The 14,222-nt window shown below is 38.8% G+C and overlaps 2 protein-coding genes across 3 annotated transcripts; both read left to right on the top strand.

The window, feature by feature from the left end:
- Nucleotides 1-37: 37 nt before the first annotated feature.
- Nucleotides 38-3,520, top strand: LOC145478926 (alpha-ketoglutarate dehydrogenase component 4-like). 2 transcript variants are annotated; one of them, XM_081457134.1, is made up of 3 exons: nt 38-170; nt 258-463; nt 2,354-3,502. In XM_081457134.1, exons 1-3 carry the CDS (start codon nt 80-82, stop codon nt 2,369-2,371), a joined length of 315 nt encoding a protein of 104 aa, XP_081313260.1. In that variant the 5' UTR covers nt 38-79; the 3' UTR covers nt 2,372-3,502. The 2 variants fall into 2 exon arrangements, with proteins under 2 accessions (XP_081313260.1, XP_081313253.1); XM_081457127.1 differs by having other exon boundaries at nt 258-3,520.
- A 104-nt stretch (nt 3,521-3,624) lies between these two features.
- LOC145478615 (RAB6A-GEF complex partner protein 2-like) lies at nt 3,625-12,481 on the top strand. The gene is made up of 7 exons (XM_081456713.1): nt 3,625-4,650; nt 4,767-4,850; nt 6,554-6,703; nt 7,356-7,496; nt 8,240-8,367; nt 8,843-9,026; nt 10,391-12,481. Exons 1-7 carry the CDS (start codon nt 4,329-4,331, stop codon nt 10,624-10,626), a joined length of 1,245 nt encoding a protein of 414 aa, XP_081312839.1. The 5' UTR covers nt 3,625-4,328; the 3' UTR covers nt 10,627-12,481.
- The last annotated feature ends 1,741 nt before the right edge of the window (nt 12,482-14,222 follow it).

The following is a 14,222-nucleotide window of genomic DNA, read 5'->3' as shown; positions in this document are numbered from 1 at the left end:
TGTTCGTTCATTCGTGTAACAATCGGTAAACGTCGAGCTCTACGACACCCAGAACTCTTTGCGAAATTTACAAATCAAAATGGCGTCCGCCACCACTAGAGTGGTGCAACAAGTCAGAAAACATATTCCCAGTATAAGGTTTCCAAACAGAATAAAAAAGAAAACAAAGGGTAAGTAGGAAAGAGTGATTTTACTCTTTCTCATTGATCAGAGGATTTAAACTTATTCGAATCCTTTTGTGTCTTCATTATCGGTAGCCGGTCCGTCAGACAGAACTCTTGAGATTTCGTCTACTCTGTCTGCGATCAGTAAAAGAACATTACCTGCAGCATCAGCGGCTCGAGCTACAACTGTCTCTTCCTCGAGCGCTGCTTTTAATTCAGACGACCTGCATAGTTATCAAACTTTACCGGCAAGATACAGAAGACGGCCTTTAACACAAGATGAAATGGAGTATATTGAGGTTAGCTCTAGAAAGTGTACAATATTAACAAACCGTTCTAACATTTTTAGGGGGTCTGTGAAATTCATCGGCTCGATTCCATTTGAAAGAACCTCCAGCTCACATCTACCAAGGACCTGGCTTATTCAATCAGTCAATGACTGGATACGAAATTGATTATGCAATCTGAATATCAGTGGCTGGCAATATAGTGATTAATAATTAATCAATTGCCTATCAATGGCACTCAATAGGCATTTAATTGATGAAGTTGTTTTTAGTGACCTACTGTACTGACTGAGAAATTGTACAGGCTGTCTTGAAAATTACTTACAGTTGTACCCCAATATCATAAGCCCCATTATGAAAAAGTCCCAGTGTAAAATTAACAATTACTCCACAAGCTTGCAATGGGCATGAGATGATAGATAGCAAACCAGGCTCATAGCACTGGCTTTAATCATTCCATATCCAATACACATTTGTGGAATAAACAATTATTGAAAATTAAATTATTATTTTAGAATTAGTAAATTATTGAATAAAACAACATTATTGAAGCAATAAATTATTGTTTTATTAGAAATACTCCCTTACTATAGAAGACTAAAATAAAATGTCCTAAACATGACACACATGCTCACCATATTTGAAGAACATGGTATAATTGGTCATATACCACTATGGCTAAGCCAATGAAAACTCTTGAATTTATCCAATGATGCAGTTTTTACTGACAACCACTTAATGACTGACCCCAAAGGACACAGTGAGTTTTGTTTCCCCTCAACCCTTAGTGTTCTCCTTGGCTCCACCTCAGGGGAACATTGAGGGACTTAGGGAAACAAAACTCATTGTTTCCCGTGGGGCTATTCATTAAGTCTTTTGTTATATCTCCAAGCTCAAAATGGAACAAACTGCAAAAAAATTATTTGACTGATGCTGGCTGACACACAAATTTACTGTGGTTTCAAGGTGTATGACCTGATCATGTGCGAGTCAAAAGTTCAAGTTGCTGTTTCCCTAGAGAGTTTTGTTTGCCGTAGAGGGTTAGTGAGTTTTGTTTGCCCTAGAGAGTTTGTGAGTTTTGTTTGCCCTAGAGAGTTAGTGAGTTTTGTTTGCCCTAGGGAGTTAGTGAGTTTTGAACCTTGGAATTTGACATGTTCTCCTCTAAGCAAAAAACATATTTGAGCTTTGAGGTATAACAATGAGAGTTACTCTTTAACCTAGCCAAATATACAGTAAGTATATGGAACACTATCATGGTGTTATTAACCCTTGCATAGCAAAATAATTCTCATACTAACAAATATAAACCAGCAGCCCAAACTTTAAACTGACCCCAATATATTAGTAACAATAATTGCAGAGGCAGTGTGGCCGAGTGGTTAGGGTGCCAGACTTGAAATCTGGAGGTCGTGGGTTCAAGTTCCACTCTGACCACTAAGTTGAATTTGTTTCTCCATAGACCCTAGTTCAACTCCTCGGTCATGCTTGTACATAGCCAACTGGTCTCCCTCCTGCCAGTTGGGATTTTTAACCATGTTATGTTCATTTGCATTATTTGTTTCGTCACCTGGGTTCATTGGCCCAGAAAAGCCTCACTGGGGGAGTGGTCAATTAAGATATTTTTTTATTTAAAAATAATTGAAAAAATAATGAAGAAATACTAAAAAGTAAAAATTTTAAAATAATAAATATATGATTAGATGTCAGTGATGACAGGCAGCCATGATGTGTAATCAAGGTACTGGTAGTTATCAATATACCTATATTTTCAGACTTTTATTTACTGTTTATTGCTACTTATTAGAAACTGATAGTATTGAAGAACGTTTTTGTTTATAAATTGCCCTTGATTTTGATGATGTTACTGACATTTTTCTAATTATTACTTTGCTTCACTTTTAGAGAGGTGGTCCAGAATAAATGAGCCTTAACCTGATTGGGATGTTTTCTAGAGTGAATTATTTAACTTGCGACAAGACTGTTGGAACCATATTCAAGGGGAAAAAGGATTCATTGAATATTATGAAACAGTTTGTTCATTCCTTGATTATTTAACTTCTGGCAAGTCATTTATAAAAGAGAATTGGAGATTCACTTTTTATATGAAAAATATATGTTTATTCATGGTTTAATGATAATATTGACCAGAACTGTGTAACACATCAGACGTGTGGTTTTTTCACAAAGATATAAAAAAATTGTCAATAAATTTTAAACTTTTAAGTTCCATTGTGATATTTTATGTAATCATACATAGTATGTGCATGTTATGTACATTACCAAACCATGCCTTGTTTCCTTCCTGTTGTAGCCTCTTCTAGGTGTTCAGTTAGTTGGGGTGCAGTGTGACCTCGCCCTCCTTTTTTTTCACACTACACCCCAACTAACTGAACACCTAGAGGAGGCTATTACTTTTGTCTTTAAAAAGGCCTATGTACCCCTTCCCCATTTACAAATGCAATGCAGGCTACAAGGATGAAACCACAGGAGTACAGTGACACATGCTAGAATGTTAATCATTCTTGTACCCTGTGGAATAAAGTACCACCACTCCTCTAAAAAATAGTTCTATAGATCTGCTGTGAAAACTTTTATTAGCCATAATCCATGATGGCTGTAAAATCATGCTAAGCCTTCCATGTAGCCCTTGGCAGAATGAGACTACAGGGAAAAAAACCTGTCAGGTAAACAGGTATTCGATGGCACTGTTACAGGTTCAATGCATGAGCAAGTAGTGGTGCCATTGGCTGTTTACTAGGTACACACTGCTCAAGAATCAAATTAGTGACAGATAAGAGCTCTGTACAAACAAATTCGTCTTCTGTTTGTGTGGATGCCATGTGTTTGGAATGGTTTCCAGCACTTATACATGGCTTTTTATAAACTTGATGTTGATAAAGGTAAATTAATCACCATAGTGAGTTTGTAAAGCTGGCGTTTTGACTGTCAGCCCTTCGAGCACCTGTTAGCCCTATTAGAACACATATACTTTGATGGATAAATTCCACAACTCCTTTTCAATAGCCCAATTTCAATATATTAAAATTCAGCCTAAAACAATAGACCTCAGCTTGAGGCTCTGAGGAATAAACCCCACAAACTCTGTAGTTATTCCCCAGAGCCTTGTGCTGAGGTCTATTGGTTTAGGCTGAATTTTAATATATCGAAATTGGTCTATTGACACTACAATACAGGTATTTAACAAATGCCTAGTCATTGGTGAACAAGTTGTTGTGACAGATTACCATAGCAACATAGTTTACAATCAGTCTCTTGATCTGTTACATGTAATGTATGTTAAAAGGCTTGGTTTATGGAGAGAAATGTGAATTTTACCTTTCACCAGAGTCCAGCCTTTTGGAACCACACAAACAGGGAAGAAAAAAAACAGTAACACACATTCTAAACATCTAGTCCCAGGGTTGGGGGAGTCCCTTATAATAAGGACGGGGATGCTCATTTGTTGCTTACAATTGGTACCTCTTAGGGGTGACAAAAATTTCAAGCCACATCCACAAAATAGGACCTTGGTACCTCTTAGGGGTTCCTTTCAAAGTTTCCGACGAGTACCCCTATCCTTTTTATATGGAAATTCCTCCGGGCAGCGGGTGCGTTGTGTTTTGTTTTCTCCTGCGTCCTGTTGAACTTATGTCTGCGAACAGGAGGGTCAGCTGCTGCTTCCGGAAGAGTTAGTACTTTCATTTAATATGGCGGATGCGGGAGGAACACAGCAGACGTTATATTTTCTCGGGAATGGTTCCAGAAATTGGGTCGTACAAAAACAACAAGACGACCTCTAATGGTTTTTTTTGTCAGCATTAAGAATGGACGCAGAACATATATGTGAGGAGAGAACCAAATCTTGATTGTTTTTACGATGATCGAAGTGAAGGCGCGCTTGCTTCGTGGTTCTGTCTTCTTCGCTGGCGAATGTATCGAGTGTGAAATTATTTTTACTAACGTCGCAGATGGCAGGAAAGAGACTTGTAGTCAGCCCTGTAATCACACTAACAGTGACAGTTCGAATCAGAGCCATGAACTGGATAGGCTCGCCTGGGCCAGCGCGCAAATACACTGTCAATGTACTGTAAAAGAACCACGCGTGAAAATCTGGTCATCGAATTCGAGAATGGATCGAACACAGAATCAAATTTCGACAGGCTCAAATGCTTCTTGTACAAGCTTCGTTCCGTCAAGAGGTTAGAATACAAACGCCTGTTTGGTCTGAATAATGTTCGTATTTTGCTGGTATGCTATTATCGGATGACAATGGTGAATAATTGATCGTGATTTATTTGTGTCGTGTCTGTCGCAGGTGAGGAAGGCCGCTGTTTGCTTTCTACACAGCCGAAGATACTGTTTTGTGATTTGGAGCTTGCTCCGGGTGAATCTAGAACTTGTAAGTGTTAATGGCCTGTTTGCTTTATTGTATTTAACTTAACGTAAACTTCTTCTTTAACATAACTATAACCAAGGCCATAAGCTGTATTGTAAATATCAAACCAGCTCTTTTATCCCTAATATCAGTTTTATGTTACATATTTGCATTTTGCTTTTACTGATAAAGAATGCACACATCAGAGCTTTTTATTCGTTTCAAGGAGAGACAAATAATTTCCTGAATTAACTCCTGAAAAGAGCTTCGTTTACGTTTCCACTGATGCGTTTAGTCGTCGTCAATATATTGGCTGAATGATTTTAATCGTTGACAATAAACCTGAACAAACACTATTTTAATTTTTGTCCACTCCAACGTGTCTAATTAATGTATTACTGATTGTGCATTCGTGAGTCAAGGAGTTTTAAATCCCCCAAATACTTTGCATTCATGAGTGAATTTAAAAGAAGAATGTTGCACATGGAACATCAAAACTGTGGCCTAAATAGACCAATTTCAATATATTAAAATTCAGCCCAGCACAATAGACCTCAGTACAAGGCTCTGGGGAATAACTACAGAGTTTGTGGAGTTTATTCCCCAGAGCCTGGTACTGAGGTCTATTGTTTTAGGCTGAATTTTAATATATCAAAATTGGTCTATTTTCAATATGCAGTCTATGTAAATATTCACAGCTGTATGTCATTAACCATAAACTAACACTGATGAGCCCCCCCCCCCCCTTCCTCCGGTTATAGGCCCATCTACAGCTAGATGGGCCAAAAAAGACATCCAGTTATAAGCCTCCCTTGGATATAAGCCCCCCTCTAGCTTTCCTTGTTTTGAATTTGTTATATTATCGTGCTGGTTTGAAGTTAAATTACCAGTAAATGAAAAACATATTTTGATCAACATAAGCAACTGTAGCTTGTTTTGAAACGTGTATTATTATTATTATTATTATTATTATTATTATTATTGTTATGCGCCCCCTTGGATATAAGCCCCTCCATTTATAACCCCATCTTAAAGCCCTTACAAAGTTGTATAATCCCAGGGCTTAAGAGACCCTCCTTGTAAGCTGAAGTTTACGGTATTAGTTTGATGATTTCATTGTATCCTGGATTCCCCCCTCTTGGTGATATGGGAGGATAGGCAGGGGAAACCTGGAAGTAGAGGTGTTGGGAAGTCTAAGGGGGTGGGAAAAGAGAGAAAGGGAAGAGGGATTCTCGTGGTGCTTTGAACCTTCATGACATTGTGAAGTATTTTGTTAGAGTAAAACAAAACAGAGCCCTGTGAAATGCTAAGAAAGGGGTTGAACCAGCTGACCAAGTAAAAGGCACAAGAAGTGTGAAGTTCAGAGCCCCCATGCCAATTTTGCCACCTGTTAAGTTAACATGAACAAGAGACAGTAAACATGCCTTAGATACTTTGTTCAGGTTACAAAAAATCCTCGAGAAATTGATCAGAATTTCCGGATAGATGGATAGAGTAAGTGATCAGATAAACAATGACATTGAATGCTTAACACTGAGTTTGGGAAGTCATATATTGTTTTGTGCTAGAATTTCTGTAAGACAAAGCTTAGTGCTTGTTATTCGACTCCATTGGAATATGAATCATTTCTCTATACTTCAATACAAGGTCAATATGAAGACTTTCTACAGTTCTTTAATTTATTTTAGCAGATTTTTTTCATGACAAGTGGTTTGGTTTCCTTATAGATTTTTATAGTGACACAATCCCATTTGATGGAGTCCCATCATACAAAGGACATGCGGTGAAGTATTCCTACAAAATCACTGTTGGCACCAGTAGAGTTCAAGGACAATCCAAGCTTCTGAGATTACCGATTAGAGTACTAGTTTTACAAGGTTAGTATCGAATTATACACTTGTATGTCAATATATACTGTTTGGCAGATCAATACAGTGTCAAGCAAAACAGCTCAAGCCCCAACTATTTTAAATCTTGTGGAACTTTCTATCTTTAGAACTTTGTTGTTATTTCAGCCTGTCTTAATCTAATAATTTTGATCTTTCAATAGGCCTCCTTCCTTAAGCATCTTCATCCTCAAGCCCTCATTAAATTCCTTGAGGGCCGGGTTGTCTGAAAGCCAGGTGGCACTAACCCAGGATTAAAAGTTAACCAAAGTATCAAAATCCTCAATAATCCTGGGTTAGTTTAGTTGGACTTTTCAAGATCAACCCAGGGGTCTTAGGGAAGAAAGAGATGGGGTTCTAAGCATACAACTACACTGTAAATGCAAGCAGTTCCAATAGTTCAATAGATGTAATCGTTACCAAATCATTAGCATTTTTCTTAACATTAGTTTTTCAGGTCAAGTAACTGACCTTTGTCTGGCTTTGACTGGAGAGCCCTCACATATTTGAAACTTTGTCAGCATTGAGCTGATCATTTCCAGTAATGGAAACCAAAAATTAATACTGACATGTCATTGATCCCTATGACTACAATACACTTTACAATACCTTACATTAACCAAATAATTTATTTCTGTTTCAGGACTTGGAGGAATTGAACATTTTTTAAACAAGCAAGAAAAAAAATCACATAATCCATTTTTAGAAGACTCCACTCCAAAGACTTCTCTGTTGGATTTAGCAGTGGATGTTTTAACAACAATCACATCTAGAAGAAATTCTTGTAAGTATGCACTCTGGGTACAGGTGATATTTAAGAGCTATTTACAACTTAACAACTACATCGTGCTGTATGGAAGATGGATGCCTGGGATATCCAGAGGCCTCCACTGTCACCAGCCAGCCCCTAGACATCATAACGCTCCCATGGCTGGTAATTGCCGCAACCCAGCCATAAGCCCCCACGCAGTCTTCCAGGCATCTGTCACAGTGAGTTAACAGTGGAGACGGGGATGTGGGGGGAGGGGGGGGGGGGGGGCGAAAGACATTGACGAATAGACCAAAGATGTGCAGGAAACTGCTCAATCCTATGACCAAAATGTTCCATGGGCCGCCACACTGGAACACACTAGAACTATGGCAAAGTGCACTGAGCCTGTAATACCATACGAATACCACTGAATGGAAAGTACCAGCTACTCTTTGTTTCTCTTTTGATTGTTGCACTGTTGCTTATGAATGTTGTTAATTTGCAACACTGGGACATTTTCTTGTGGCCATTCAATAAAGCTATTATTTACCCCACATGCCCCTTACGGACATCAACAATATAACCCTGAAACAATCATTAGAGTCTGATGGGCTGACAACAAGACTCCATACAATCACACATACCTATACACTGTGTATGTTGTTTTGAGGAGGGGGAGGTATACATCCTTCCTCTTCTTTTCTCCCAGTAAATCAGTTTGCGAATATAGGTACAAAATAACTTTATGAAAACTTTGATGTTACTATTTTTTGCAGATGTATATAATATTGTAAGCAACAGAGGATCTGTGGGAAGATTTTGTCTCTTCAAGTCAGCTTACAGGATTGGTGAAGAAATTGTAGGATCTTTTGACTTTTCTGATTCCCTTATTATTTGTCTCAAGGTAAACATCTTGATTGGGTCTTGTATCCAAGCACTAGTGTTCATTGCACTTGTCTAATTATTAAAGTTATGGAACAATAAAAAGGCTCCATTATTTTGCTGAAATTGAGTTAATTCAACTGTGTACTTTGTTAGCCAGATTTTGATGGATACCCAGGCTAGTGTCTTTGTAACATTGTAGTCCTGTGATTGTCACACAAGCCAGGGATAAACATTTCTTGGTTTGATTTGATAGTCACCAGAATGGATGGGTCCAGGAAATTTAGAAATGGGGCTATAGCGGTTGGGGGTAACAACTTGGGAGGGGTGGGGATGATATGCCCCTCCTGAAAAACTGCTGTGCTCCTGTCTCCAGGGAAAATGTTACTTCAACTTGTACTATTAATCACAACACACCCCATTATTGCAAGTTGCTATTTCCTTTGTTTGGTGTTAAATCATCCTTATTAATATTTTGCTGTTATGTGCATTTGCAGTTTTCCGCTGTCCTGCAAAGTGAAGAACATATTCCTGAAGATTTGCGCAGTCCTTCTAAGCAGTCTGTGGAAGTGACATACTCATCATTTACTTCTGTTCAAGAAAACTGTTTGCATACCAAGAAGACTCATATGGTTTTACCAATACCTTTTACTGCATGTCCAGAATTTGTTTCTGATTTAGGTAAGTCGGGTGTGAACAAATGACAGTATATAATAAATCAATTTTTCCAGTTTGTTTCAACTGCCTGCATCATGTTTTCTTCTTGCGAATGGGAAATTGTGGTAAAGGGTAAAGTCTGCATTATGAGCCAAGTGGCCCATCAGCATGTAGTCTCCTCCGTAGCCGTTTTTTGGGATGTCATGCAATGCTCTCCCCAAAGAAACGGCTGCTCACATCCAAACAACATTCTTTTCCTTTTGTGTTTGTGGTTTGTTTGCGCTCTGTTGAACAGACCAATTGCATAATAGCAAAGTGTGAATGATGTAAGTTTTCGCGCGAAAAGGCCTGCGGTGTGAACACGTGAGAGAATTTCTGGCTTTTGTTTCACGCCGCACGTCGCCAAAAATGGGTGGTGTTCACAGGCTACCATCATGACAGACGAAAACAAAAGATAAATGAAAGCCCTAAGTACAAGTGCTTCATGTGCTCATCGCTATGTTCAGCTAATGAGAGAATATATATTTTTTGGAAATGTCAAATTGTAAGCGTCAATCAAGAGCTAAACGCTTTCTACAGATTGAAATCAGGAGGAAAGAGGACAAAGAGTGGCATCCAGAACTTGCTGTCAACAAATCGAGCGAAGCTACTTGATTTTCTGATTCCTTTATTAAATTAAAATAGATATCTTCCTTCTCGACAATAATTTTTTGAGTTGAAAGCTTCTAATAATTAGCTTGAACTTTGAAGAGTCTTGAGCTACATAGAAAGCTCGTTCAAGCGTCGCCGGTATTTTTTGGCGTCCATAAACAAAAGCCGGAAATCTGTATGTTCATTTGTGGCATCTCCCACGACGGGATACAAAGATAAAAAACATTCTCTGATTTTACAAGTTTCAAAGGGCGAATTTAGCGCGAAAACGTTCTTGAAAATGGAACGGAAGCGGTGATTGGCTAATTTGTTGAAAGGAATGTTGTTTGGATGTGAGCAGCCGTTTCTTTTGGGGGAGTGTTGTGTGACATCCCAAAAAACGGCTGCGGAGGAGACTAATCAGCATGGTGCTTATATCTGGTTTCTGTAGTATGAAGTGAGTAGGAGTATTTCTACTCCCCCCTGAATGGATGCTGGTCCATTGTAGGTTTACAATCAGCGATAAATTTGCCAGTACCCATTTATATGCCTGGGTGGAGAGAGGCACTGTGAGGGTAAAGTGTCTTGCCAAGATTACAGCACAATGTCCCTGGCCATGCTCAAACCCATCTCAATCTGGAGATGAGCGCATTCACCATGAGGCCACCACACTGCATGAATAGGAATGCATGTTTGTTTAATAAAGTCATGTTTATCACTCATGAGGTTAACCAGCAACCATTTTCTTTATTTCCCAGTTTGCTTAAAATGGAGACTACATTTTGAATTTACACTTGCGTCATCACCATTACCAGCAGGAGCTAGCCCAGTTCAATTAACATCTCCTTATACAGACATTGCCACATGGCAGGGCCCCCTTGATGTAGATGCAGAAACCATGACATGGGACCTGCCAGTCAAAATTATTGCTACTAATCCGCTGCATGCCTCATCGATTTCAATGCACAGGACAAGTAGTACAATGGTTTTCTAATACATAAATGACTAATAGTAATTGAATGGGTGAATCTAATGTTAATTCTGAGGAAAATGACAATATCAACTATTGCTAACATCACCTTGGATGTTATCATTCCAACCTCGATCTTCTACAGCTCACTTTGAAAAGGAGTAATGACGTGGGCCAAGACTATGATCCACTGAATAATGATTATTCTTACACTGCATCAAAGAATGAGGTATCCAGGAATTTAAAAAAATGGGTTTCCTGTGCTCAGACTATTTTGTAGACATTAGTGAAATTTTACAGTTTTCTTCAGGTTAGGTATCCTGTGATACTCAGGCACCTTTCTGCACAGGATATCTGGTTATAAGCTTGGCCAGGCTTAATAGGAGCCACATCCCCCCAGTATGGGTCTCTTTTTTATACAAGATGGATGTTTTTCTTTTATACCACAAAGTTTCTTTCTAGGGATTTTAGCAAAACATTTTAAACTGTTTGGCCTAAGGATGGTCTTGAACAGAAACAGTGTTAAACTCCTTTTGTGAAGAACACCTGAGGAAAAGTTTTTTCAGCAAAATTTAAAGCATTGTTTTATATGGTCATAGCTTATTTTAGAAATGTCAGTTGAAGGGGATTATCTGAGAAATATCTTTGTTAATATATAAAGTTCTTTTTCCACACTTGCTTGGTATATTCATATTTAAATATGTTTTCACTTTCATATTTGAATTTTCTTTATTCCAGTCTAGCGTAAGGGATAGATAGGTTGAATCATGGGTAGTAAAGGCATTTGCAGTCAAGTGTTGATCGACACCCTCAATCAACCCTCGATTGACACTCCATTGATACTCCATTGATACTCAATTGATATTCTATCGACACCTTGATTGACACTCAAGTGACATCTTGATCGGCAGTGGGTAAGGGTCGACTAATTTTCAATCAATGGATGTGAGTCGGTCGACACTCAGTCAACTATTGACCAACGGCTGATCAATTGCCAATTAAGATGTCGATTGAGTGTCAATCGCAGGTTGATCGCAGTTCAATCGAGGGTATGTATCAACACTCGACTGTGGATGCTATTAGCAGATTATCTGATAGGTCTTGTTTAGTGATTATTACATGGCTAAAGACTTACCGTAGAATGCATGTTCTCCAAAGCACCTAATTAATGTGTATCATCTTACTTTGTATACCACAGATGCCAAGCCTTTTTCATGTTAAACCCTGCCATTTTGAAATCGTAGGAGTCACACTGCACATCCTTTCTGTTTTCTACAGTAGTTATTTTGACTATTGTTTTTTGTGGTTTCAAGATCAGTCACCATCGAGTAGTTCCAGAAAATATCCATACTTCCCCCCATGGAAGGGATTTTTTCCAAGACCCCTCTCCATAGAAGGGATTTTTTCTAAGACCCCCCCCCCCCCCAAATCTGGAAATTCCAATTAAGTTTTATACAGTTCTTCAAATTTTGGGGTCTTACAGAAACCCCCACCCACTCAAAATTCCAATCCCTTCCGTGGTGGTGGTGGGGGGGGGGGGGCGGGGGGGGGGGGTATAGATATTTTTCTGGAACTGCACATTTGTTTGTGACAGATAATTCGTTTTTGCCAAGTGGTCAAACTTGATTTAAGGCTAATCCCTTTTTTCCATCCTAAATCAATAATGGTGTTTTGAATCATCGTAATAATTACAAAGAACTACATTCTAGTGCAAAAAGGGGCATGAGAGAATTGCTTGGAAAACATTCTTTGTGTGCGAGTTTGTTTGTAAATAAATACATAATGTACAGGTAATAACAATTTACTGTTAATATTGTCCAATGTGTATATTGAAGACAAACAATGTTATATTCAAGAATAAATGACACTATTTTATGAAGCAGCCTTTGGTATTTATGTGGTGGAGATTTTACATAAGAAACAGCAATTTCCATGCTTCTATAAATTTGAATGAAGTAAGCAGGGATGCTATGCATGCTGTGAGTTACTGAGAACCATTTATTATGTAAGAAAGAAAATTATTTGAACGTTTGTGTCATGAAGAAAATGAAGGACTGATTGTATTTCAAAGAAAAGTTCAAACTAGGGATCCTAGGGATCATTCCATTCTCGTCCCCAGAGGCCGCGCTCCTTTAGGTCAGCACCAAGAATCGCGACCTTTGGGAACGTCCGATTTTCTGAGCATGCGCAGAGTAATCGTTTCGTATTCTCAGCCAATCGGATTTGCCAGACTTGCCTCTGAGCACACACAGAGTGACGAGAAGTCCATGAATCGCGGACTTCTGGTGCTGGACCTTCCCAGAGGACGCAATTCGTGCTGCTGACCAAAAGGAGCGCGGCCTCTGGAGACGAGAATGGGGATCACTCTAAAGCTGAGAGAGTTTGCGCATGGTCAGAATGTAAGTAGGCGTATGGCTAGATTGTTTTGTGTGTACGTGTTGTATTAAACAGGGATGAATGAAGTCAATGTAGGGCTAGAATGTTTGTGGTGTTTGAAGTTCGATTTGGTCTGTAATTGACCTACTAATACCATTTATTTCATTACTTATCCTATCTAAAACAAATTTTCTCGATTGTGATTGGTTCTCCGCGCGACTGTTTGTCACGTAGTCGGTGCGCGATCACCTGGGTGTCTTGGATACCTACGCCATTTGCACGTCAATTGCGTGAGCTTTAATAATGGCTTCCAACAGTTTTACAACTACTGAAAAACACTACTCCCCTGGACTACTAACTTTTTCACTCAAAAGAAGTTCTGAAAAGATTTTTTTTAATCTCGGATTTTTTTTATTGATACGATTAATTGGTAATTGGATCTCGTGTTGTACAATTCGGGGAGAAATCGTGCTCAGTCGTAATTTAAAATCGGCGTCGCGCTTCGCGCTCGTCCTACTTTGAAATTACTCGCCCGATTACTCCCTAAATTGTAATACACTCGGTCCAATTACTATTACTTTTACCAATCGTGCCTTTAACAAAATTGACCAAAATTTTCGTTTGTGATTGGCTCTCTGGGCGCGTATTTGTCACCTAATCGGTGTGCGATCAAGTGGGTGTCCAATTACTGGTATGATATCCAATTACAGCTTATTGTAATTGCACGCCTGCGTCATTTGCACTTTAATTACGTGGGCCAGTAATCAAATATAATAGTGCTAGAACTTTGCGTGGATTTAACGATTTTGCACTTTTGGTGACCCCATTTTTCGCAAGTTTTGATAGATCACCTCTACCGCATTTCTGCGTTTTGCGAAAAAATGAACAAATCTATCATTAGAAGTTTGAAATGTTTGCCTATTATGTGTAAACAGGCTCTTTTAAGGTGGTCTTATACCTAAATTTTTTTTTTTTTTTTGCAAAACAACTCTGTGGAACAGTTTTGGTATCACGTTAAAGGACTTTGCACTCTGACTTCAAAAATGAGCTTTTCCAGCTCACGTGCCACGATAGTTAATGAATAACTAGCTCCTTAGTGTTAAAAAGCAAAGCTAAGAAGAGATCTGGAACGAAGTTAATTCAATATTCCTCAGTTGGCCCGTGACGGTCAAACATTCGTGACAGTCGTTCTTGGCCGTCACAGGATTTGCCAATTAACCTTACCCGTCAGCTGACAAGCCAGT

The sequence above is a fragment of the Orbicella franksi genome, chromosome 1, assembly GCF_964199315.1.
Source record: "Orbicella franksi chromosome 1, jaOrbFran1.1, whole genome shotgun sequence".
NCBI lineage: Eukaryota > Metazoa > Cnidaria > Anthozoa > Scleractinia > Merulinidae > Orbicella > Orbicella franksi.
This window is presented reverse-complemented; position numbering and strand designations above follow the sequence as displayed.

What these genes read in the sequence shown, in the direction of transcription:
- LOC145478615 (XM_081456713.1), top strand. Translation starts at nt 4,329, where the DNA reads ATGATCGAAGTGAAGGCGCGCTTGCTTCGTGGTTCTGTCTTCTTCGCT. An exon ending in AAGCTTCGTTCCGTCAAGAG is followed by an intron (nt 4,651 to 4,766) that starts GTTAGAATACAA and finishes TGTCTGTCGCAG; the next exon opens with GTGAGGAAGGCCGCTGTTTG. An exon ending in CCCTTATTATTTGTCTCAAG is followed by an intron (nt 8,368 to 8,842) that starts GTAAACATCTTG and finishes GTGCATTTGCAG; the next exon opens with TTTTCCGCTGTCCTGCAAAG.
- LOC145478926 (XM_081457127.1), top strand. Translation starts at nt 80, where the DNA reads ATGGCGTCCGCCACCACTAGAGTGGTGCAACAAGTCAGAAAACATATT. An exon ending in AATAAAAAAGAAAACAAAGG is followed by an intron (nt 171 to 257) that starts GTAAGTAGGAAA and finishes CATTATCGGTAG; the next exon opens with CCGGTCCGTCAGACAGAACT.